Raw genomic sequence first — 10,358 nt, forward strand, 5'->3', positions numbered from 1 at the left:
CATGAAGAAATGTGTCATCACAGACATCCAACATGAAGAAATGCGTCATCACAGACATCCAACATGAAGAAATGTGTCATCACAGACATCCAACATGAAGAAATGTGTCATCACAGACATCCAACATGAAGAAATGTGTCATCACAAACATCCAACATGAAGAAATGTGTCATCACAGACATCCAACATGAAGAAATGTGTCATCACAGACATCCAACATGAAGAAATGTGTCATCACAGACATCCAACATGAAGAAATGTGTCATCCCAGACATCCAACATGAAGAAATGTGTCATCACAGACATCCAACATGAAGAAATGTGTCATCACAGACATCCAACATGAAGAAATGTGTCATCACAGACATCCAACATGAAGAAATGTGTCATCACAGACATCCAACATGAAGAAATGTGTCATCACAGACATCCAACATGAAGAAATGTGTCATCACAGACATCCAACATGAAGAAATGTGTCATCACAGACATCCAACATGAAGAAATGCGTCATCACAGACATCCAACATGAAGAAATGTGTCATCACAGACATCCAACATGAAGAAATGTGTCATCCCAGACATCCAACATGAAGAAATGTGTCATCAAAGACATCCAACATGAAGAAATGTGTCATCACAGACATCCAACATGAAGAAATGTGACATCCAATATGAAGAAATGTGTCATCACAGACATCCAACATGAAGAAATGTGTCATCACAGACATCCAACATGAAGAAATGTGTCATCACAGACATCCAATATGAAGAAATGTGTCATCACAGACATCCAACATGAAGAAATGTGTCATCACAGACATCCAACATGAAGAAATGTGTCATCACAGACATCCAACATGAAGAAATGTGTCATCACAGACATCCAACATGAAGAAATGTGTCATCACAGACATCCAACATGAAGAAATGTGTCATCACAGACATCCAACATGAAGAAATGCGTCATCACAGACATCCAACATGAAGAAATGTGTCATCACAGACATCCAACATGAAGAAATGTGTCATCACAGACATCCAACATGAAGAAATGTGTCATCACAAACATCCAACATGAAGAAATGTGTCATCACAGACATCCAACATGAAGAAATGTGTCATCACAGACATCCAACATGAAGAAATGTGTCATCACAGACATCCAACATGAAGAAATGTGTCATCCCAGACATCCAACATGAAGAAATGTGTCATCACAGACATCCAACATGAAGAAATGTGTCATCACAGACATCCAACATGAAGAAATGTGTCATCACAGACATCCAACATGAAGAAATGTGTCATCACAGACATCCAACATGAAGAAATGTGTCATCACAGACATCCAACATGAAGAAATGTGTCATCACAGACATCCAACATGAAGAAATGTGTCATCACAGACATCCAACATGAAGAAATGTGTCATCACAGACATCCAACATGAAGAAATGTGTCATCACAGACATCCAACATGAAGAAATGCGTCATCACAGACATCCAACATGAAGAAATGTGTCGTCACAGACATCCAACATGAAGAAATGTGTCATCACAGACATCCAACATGAAGAAATGTGTCATCACAGACATCCAACATGAAGAAATGTGTCATCACAGACATCCAACATGAAGAAATGTGTCATCACAGACATCCAACATGAAGAAATGTGTCATCACAGACATCCAACATGAAGAAATGCGTCATCACAGACATCCAACATGAAGAAATGTGTCATCACAGACATCCAACATGAAGAAATGTGTCATCACAGACATCCAACATGAAGAAATGTGTCATCACAAACATCCAACATGAAGAAATGTGTCATCACAGACATCCAACATGAAGAAATGTGTCATCACAGACATCCAACATGAAGAAATGTGTCATCACAGACATCCAACATGAAGAAATGTGTCATCCCAGACATCCAACATGAAGAAATGTGTCATCACAGACATCCAACATGAAGAAATGTGTCATCACAGACATCCAACATGAAGAAATGTGTCATCACAGACATCCAACATGAAGAAATGTGTCATCACAGACATCCAACATGAAGAAATGTGTCATCACAGACATCCAACATGAAGAAATGTGTCATCACAGACATCCAACATGAAGAAATGTGTCATCACAGACATCCAACATGAAGAAATGCGTCATCACAGACATCCAACATGAAGAAATGTGTCATCACAGACATCCAACATGAAGAAATGTGTCATCACAGACATCCAACATGAATTAATGCATGATCCCAGACATCCAACATGGCTGAAAGCAGAGATGGATGCCATTGTAAGGACGTAAGAAGCGGTATAAAATGGATGGATGGATGTAAGATGTTGGTGTAAAAAGAAGACTCACCTCTTTCTCCGCGTGTTTGTGGTTCCTCCTCTTGTGGGGCATGTTGATGACAATGACAAGCGGTATAAAATGGATGGATGCTCGCACAAAGTAGAAGTAAAGTGAAAAAGTGGAGGGAAGTGAGAAGAAGTTAAACTCCTCCCGCTGGCAACACTTTCAGCTGCAGTAAGTTAACCCTGCGTGTGTCCAAGTGTTACACTTATTATCCTCCTCAACAAGTGTTACACTTATTATCCTCCTAAACAAACATTTGTGTCATGAAAGCAGACTTTTATCGTGTAATCTCAGTTTGAAAGCACTTTATGTTTATGCTAGCAAAACAACGCCCGGGTTGTGGGACACGCCCACTTTTTCCTGCTCCAACTTTATTGACAACTTTTCAATGCACAAAGAAACGGAAATAGACGAGTTAGGGTTGGGTTTGTACAAACAAAACACGTCGTTTGTTTTTATATTCATAAATGTAAGTTTCTCAATACCCGACATGTTTTTTTGTGCCTTTAAAAAAGAATTACAACTCTACGTTAAAACACTCTCTACCTCTAACAAGCAAAAAGCTGTGAAAACGACGATGCTGTGTTATAAATTTAAATTATTGACTGAACTTGTGTGCTTTACACTTTTTATTTATTTATTTATTTATTTATTTATTTTTATAATTTATTTTCAAATTTTATAAACCTTTATTTATAAACTGCAACATTTACAAACAATTAAGAAATAATAATAATCAAAATAAGTACAAAAACAATACAAAACAGCGCCAGGGGGTTGTAAACTCAATAAAGTAACTAAAATAGAATGTGATATATATATATATATATATATATATATATATATATATATATATATATATATATATATATATATATATATATATATATACATATATATATATATATATATATATATATAAAACTAAAATAGAATGATATATATATATATATATATATATAGATTTGATTTATATATATATATATATATATATATCACATTCTATTTTAGTTACTTTATTGAGTTTACAACCCCCCTATGTATATATATATACATATATATATACTTTATTCAGTTTACAACCCCCAAGCGCTGTTTTGTATTATTTTTGTACTGTTTTTGTACTTATTTTGATTATTATTATTTTTTTATTTTATATATATATATATATATATATATATATATCTCCTGACGACGGTACCCCCCTCATGAAACAGGCCTGTAGAGATGAAATAGTCTTGTGATTTTTTTCCCACACATACATATATATATATATATATATATATATATATATATATATATATATATATATATATATATATATATATATATATATATATATATATATATATATATATACTAAAATAGAATGTGATATATATATATATATATATTATATATATATATATATATATATATATATATATATATATATATATATATATATATATATATATATATATAAATCAAATCTATATATATATATATATATATATATATATCACATTCTATTTTAGTTACTTTATTGAGTTTACAACCCCCCTATATATATATATATATATATATATATATATATATATATATATATATGTATATATATATACTTTATTCAGTTTACAACCCCCAAGCGCTGTTTTGTATTATTTTTGTACTGTTTTTGCACTTATTTTGATTATTATTATTTTTTGATTATATATATATATATATATATATATATATATATATATATATATATATATATATATATATATATATATATATACATACATATATATATAAATCAAATCTATATATATATATATATATATATATATATATCACATTCTATTTTAGTTACTTTATTGAGTTTACAACCCCCCTATATATATATATATATATATATATATACATATATATATATATATATATATATATATATATATATATATATATATATATATATATATATATATATATATACACACTTTATTCAGTTTACAACCCCCAAGCGCTGTTTTGTATTATTTTTGTACTGTTTTTGTACTTATTTTGATTATTATTATTTTTTGATTGTTTGTAAATGTTGCAGTTTATAAATAAAGGTTTATAAAATTATTTAAAAAAAATTAAATAAAAGGAAAGAAACAAAACCCGAAAAAAACAAAACACATCGTTTGTTCTCCCATTCTTATTCCAGATTCTCATGAATAATCCATAAAAGCGTCTTTAAGTGGAATGACAAGCGGTAGTAAATGGATGGATGGACCACATTTTATGTTAGTGTCGTTTTGGAAAACTTGCTAACTATGTACCACGCCCCGAAAGAGGGAAAAGATGACTCATCGGTGACGTCACCGTGTTTCCAGGCATCAACTCAAGGCTGCCATCTGGCGGGCAAACATCGTTATTGTCATTCTGCAACGGAATTGTCCATCCGTCTGTCTTCTACCGCTTGTCCTTATTGTCTGCAATCCTATTCAGGGCTGCAGTTAAAAATAACAACAACTGACAAATAATATAAATAAAAAACAACACTTAGCTGCCATATGTAGATAAATAGTTATTACTTATTTGATCACTGCACAATTCTACCTTCATATTCTTAATATGATTTCCATGCATGCCCGGGGGCTTTGGACAGCCCTGGTTTGAACAGTAACACTGACAAAAGGAATATTTGATCAAGTGATTGTTTGCCGCACCACTAGATAGAACCGTGTACAGTTTGGAAGTCACTGCTATAGACTTTTTGTGGCCCTAACAAGATGTGTGGCCACATTTTGGTGAATAATATTGTTAAGGTTACATTCCATTAGTTGATAATCAAAAAATCCAAATGTTATTATTGATAATATAAGCAGTAATGTCAGTGTTTCCCATACATGTGGGGGACCTTCAGAAGCAAACAAATAATAATAATAATCGGGAAAAACAAGTTTGGTAAATAGTTGCCTGTTAAAAAAAACACATTTTCTGTTTTATGTCAATTTTGTTCCATTAAAATCTCATTTATTAAACGTTTGTACAAGTTTAAAAGGATGGCAATGCTAATTTCCATTAGCTTGTCATGGGGTTCCTCCATTGTATGTTAGCATTAAGCTAGCAGCATGAGAGCCAACCATTATCCTGTATTGTTGTTGTTTTTCTCCATTTTATACCAAAGTGATGTATGATGATTCTTAACATGTATGTGCACTTATTAACCTAACTTATTATTACTTATTATTAACCTAACTTATTAACCTACTTATTTACCTACTTTCCTTTGTGTGCTCACTCTTACACTCACTTTATTGTGATGAAGGACCTCACCTTGGAAGTCTTTCATCTCCAACTCAAATGATTGTTTACTTATCTTTCCAACATTGAATGGTCAATGTCAATAAATAAACCAGATCACATTGTAGTCATACAATATTTACAAAATAAAACATCTATGAAGAAAAAGATAGACTATGTTGATACTAATAACACACATGTGCCTTAAAATATGTACCACTTTTTTTTTAGCCTCTTAAAAAATCATTTGTGTTCTATCCAATTATGCAAATTGTACAGTGACATCATGGCCACGCCCTCAATACACCCTCTGACCACGCCCCTACGACATCCCTGACCACGCCCTCAATACAACCCCCTGACCACGCCCTCAATACAACCCCCTGACCACGCCCCCACTACACCTCCTGACCACGCCCCTGCCAACACAAATAGATCAACAAACGTTTTGAGGAGCATTATGAGGAACAATATGAAAAACATTATGTTCCTCATAATGTTCTTCTATTGTCCTTCTAAACGTTCCCTGTGATGTTCCTCAGAGTGTCCCTCAAAACGTTCCTCATAATGTTCCTGTAAATATTCCTCATAATGTTCCTTTAAACGTTCCTCTTAACGTTCCTCATAATGTTCCTTTAAATCTTCCTCATTTTGGTCCTTTAAATCTTCCTCATTATGTTCCTCAAAAAGTTCCTCTTAATTTTCCTCCATATGTTCCTCTAAAGGTTCCCTGTGATGTTTCTCATAATGTTCCTCAGAGTGTCCCTCAAAACGTTCCTCATAATGTTCCTCTAAACATTCCTCTTAACATTCCTCATAATGTTCCTCTAAACGTTCCTCTTAACGTTCCTCATAATGTTCCTCCATATGTTCCTCTTAACGTTCCTCCATAAGTTCCAACAAGTGTTTTTCTAAATGTTCCTCATAATGTTCCTTTAAAACTTCCTTAAATTGGTCCTTTAAATCTTCCTCATAATGTTCCTCATAAAGTTCATCTTGACGTTCCTCCATATGTTCCTCTAAAGGTTCCCTGTGATGTTCCTCATAATGTTCCTCGGATTTCCCCTCAAAATGTTCCTCACAAAGTTCCTGTAAATGATTTTCTAAATGTTCCGCCATATGTTCCTCTTAACGTTCCTCCATATGTTCCAATAAGTGTTTTTCTAAATGTTCCTCATAATGTTTCTCTCGATGTTCCCTGTGGTGTTCCTCTAAATGTTCTTTATACAGTTCCTCATAATGTTCCTCTAAATGGCCCTCGTAATGTTCCTTTAAATCTTCCTCATAATGTTCCTCTAAATGTCATTCATAATGTTCCTTTAAATCTTCCTCATAATGTTCCTCAAAAAGTTCCTCTTAACGTTCCTCCATATGTTTCTCTAAAGGTTCCCTGTGATGTCCCTCAAAACGTTCCTCACAATGTTCCTGTAAATGTTTTTCTAAATGTTCCTCATAATGTTCCTCTAAACGTTCCTCTTATCGTTCCTCATAATGTTCCTATAAACGTTCCTCTTAACGTTCCTCATAATGTTCCTTCATATGTTCCTCATAATGTTCCTCTAAACGTTCCTCTTATCGTTCCTCATAATGTTCCTATAAACGTTCCTCTTAACGTTCCTCATAATGTTCTTACATATGTTCCTCATAATGTTCCTCTAAATGTCATTCATAATGTTCCTTTAAATCTTCCTCATAATGTTCCTCAAAAAGTTCCTCTTAACGTTCCTCCATATGTTCCTCTAAAGGTTCCCTGTGATGTCCCTCAAAACGTTCCTCACAATGTTCCTGTAAATGTTTTTCTAAATGTTCCTCATAATGTTCCTCTAAACGTTCCTCTTAACGCTCCTCATAATGTTCCTCCATATGTTCCTCTTAACGTTCCTCATTATGTTCCAGGGGCGCCGAAAAGGGGGGGTAAAGGAGACGGATTCTAGGGGCCCATTAAGGAAGGGGGTCCAGAAAGGCCCCTAATGATGATGAAATTATAATACAGAAAAAATAATGACACTGTGTTGGGGGCCCTGTAAAGATTATTTTCATGGGGCCCAAAATCCCTAGCGGCGTCCCTGTTATGTTCCAATAAGTGTTTTTCTAAATGTTCCTCATAATGTTACTCTCAATGTTCCCTGTGATGTTCCTCTAAATGTTCTTTATTAAGTTCCTCATAATGTTCCTCTAAATGTTCCTCATAATGTTCCTCAAAAAGTTTCTCTTAACGTTCCTCCATATGTTCCTCTAAAGGTTCCCTGTGATGTTCCTCATAATGTTCCTCTAAATGTTCTTTGTGATGTTCCTCAGAGTGTTCCACTGAACGTTCTTCATAATGTTCCTCATAATGTGCCTTATAATGTTCTTCTAAAGGTTCCTCATAATGTGCCTTATAATGTTCTTCTAAAGGTTCCTCATAATGTGCCTTATAATGTTCTTCATAATGTTCCTCATAATGTGCCTTATAATGTTCTTCTAAAGGTTCCTCATAATGTTGTGGTTGTGTCCCTCAACAACTAAGTGGTGTTTCTGCCCTCAATGTGAAAGTAAAATCATCATCTCTAACTTCTTCTTCAATACTTTTCTTCTTTCTGATGTCATTGTATTGTTTTTGATGTTTATCACACACACACACACACACACACACACACACACACACACACACACACACACACACACACACACACACACACACACACACACACACACACACACACACACACACAGAGAGCTGACCTTCAGAGTGCTGGTGATAAGAAGATGTTGTCAATGAGTGTCATGGTGACATCTGGCTGACATTTTCTGTGCTGACATTTGTCCAACATGGTGACATCTGAGATGAAAGCTGCGTGTGAGGTGAGTGTGACCTTCCTTCCTCACATGAATGAAGAGAAGAACTTCATTGCAGATGTTTCATATTTCCTTTCTTGCTGGACACTAAAAAGTACTTCCTGCCTCCCAGAGGACAACATTGGCCAGCAAACACTTTGTTGAAGTGGATGCCAAAGTGTTTGTGTCTTCTTCTTTGTGTCAGGAGAAATGTGGAATATTATGTCAGGTTTTTGTCATGTTCCTCATAATGTTCCTCAGAGTGTTCCACTAAACATTCTTCATAATGCTCCTCATAATGTTCCTTTAAATGTTCCTCATATTGGTCCTCTAAATGTTCCTCATGTTCCTTATAATGATCCTCACTATGTTCCTCTATTATTCCTCTAAACGTTCCCTGTGATGTTCCTTAGAGTGTTCCACTAAACCTTTCTTCATTATGGTCCTCATAATGTTCCTTTAAATGTTCCTCATATTGGTCCTCTAAATGTCCCTCATGTTCCTTAAAATATTCCTGTAAAGTTCCTCTAGTGTTCCTCTAAACGTTCTCTGTGATGTTCCTCATAATGTTCCTCAGAGTGTTCCACTAAACCTTTCTTCATTATGGTCCTCATAATGTTCCTTTAAATGCTCCTCATATTGTCCTCTAAATGTCCCTCATGTTCCTTATAATGATCCTCATAATGTTCTTCAGAGTGTTCCACTAAACGTTCCTCATAATGGTCCTCATAATGTTCCTCAAAGTGTTCCACTAAACGTTCCCTGTGATGTTCCTCATAATGTTCTTCAGAGTGTTCCACTAAACATTCTTCACAATGGTCCTCATAATGTTCCTTTAAATGTTCCTCATATTGTCCTCTAAATGTTCCTCATGTTCCTTATAATGATCCTCATAATGTTCTTCAGAGTGTTCCACTAAACGTTCCTCATAATGGTCCTCATAATGTTCCTCAAAGTGTTCCACTAAACGTTCCCTGTGATGTTCCTCATAATGTTCCTCAGAGTGTTCCACTAAACGTTCCTCACAATGGTCCTCATAATGTTCCTCAAAGTGTTCCACTAAACGTTCCCTGTGATGTTCCTCATAATGTTCTTCAGAGTGTTCCACTAAACATTCTTCATAATGGTCCTCATAATGTTCCTTTAAATGTTCCTCATATTGGTCCTCTAAATGTTCCTCATGTTCCTTATAATGTTCCTGTAAACGTTCCTCTAGTGTTCCACTAAACGTTCTCTGTGATGTTCCTCATAATGTTCTTCAGAGTGTTCCACTAAACGTTCCTCATAATGGTCCTCATAATGTTCCTCAGAGTGTTCCACTAAACGTTCCCTGTGATGTTCCTCATAATGTTCCACAGAGTGTTCCACTAAACGTTCCCTGTGATGTTCCTCATAAAGTTCCTCAGAGTGTTCCACTAAACTTTCCTCATAATGGTCCTCATAATGTTCCTCATATTGTCCTCTAAATGTTCCTTATGTTCCTTATAATGTTCCTCAGAGTGTTCCTCTAAACGTTCCCTGTGATGTTCCTCATAATGTTCCTCAGAGTGTTCCACTAAACGTTCCTCATAATGGTCCTCATAATGTTCCTCAAAGTGTTCCACTAAACGTTCCCTGTGATGTTCCTCATAATGTTCTTCAGAGTGTTCCACTAAACATTCTTCACAATGGTCCTCATAATGTTCCTTTAAATGTTCCTCATATTGGTCTTCTAAATGTCCCTCATGTTCCTTATAATGTTCCTGTAAACGTTCCTTTAGTGTTCCTCTAAACGTTCCCTGTGATGTTCCTCATAATGTTCCTCAGAGTGTTCCACTAAACGTTCTTCATAATGGTCCTCATAATGTTCCTCATATTGTCCTCTAAATGTTCCTTATGTTCCTTATAATGTTCCTCAGAGTGTTCC

General features: G+C 34.8%; 1 protein-coding gene across 2 annotated transcripts in view; it reads right to left on the reverse strand.

Moving 5' to 3' along the window:
• cast (calpastatin) overlaps positions 1–2,649 on the reverse strand; it is a 113,423-nt gene extending 110,774 nt beyond the window's left edge. The window contains exon 1 of one of the 2 annotated variants that reach the window (XM_061932677.2): positions 2,384–2,649. In XM_061932677.2, coding sequence (XP_061788661.2) covers positions 2,384–2,425 — 42 coding nt within the window. In that variant the 5' untranslated portion in view covers positions 2,426–2,649. The remainder of the gene's footprint in view (positions 1–2,383) is intronic. The other variant, XM_061932683.2, reaches the window with a different exon arrangement.
• Between the last annotated feature and the right edge of the window lie 7,709 nt (positions 2,650–10,358).

This window comes from Nerophis lumbriciformis, linkage group LG38, assembly GCF_033978685.3.
Source record: "Nerophis lumbriciformis linkage group LG38, RoL_Nlum_v2.1, whole genome shotgun sequence".
Classification (NCBI taxonomy): domain Eukaryota; kingdom Metazoa; phylum Chordata; class Actinopteri; order Syngnathiformes; family Syngnathidae; genus Nerophis; species Nerophis lumbriciformis.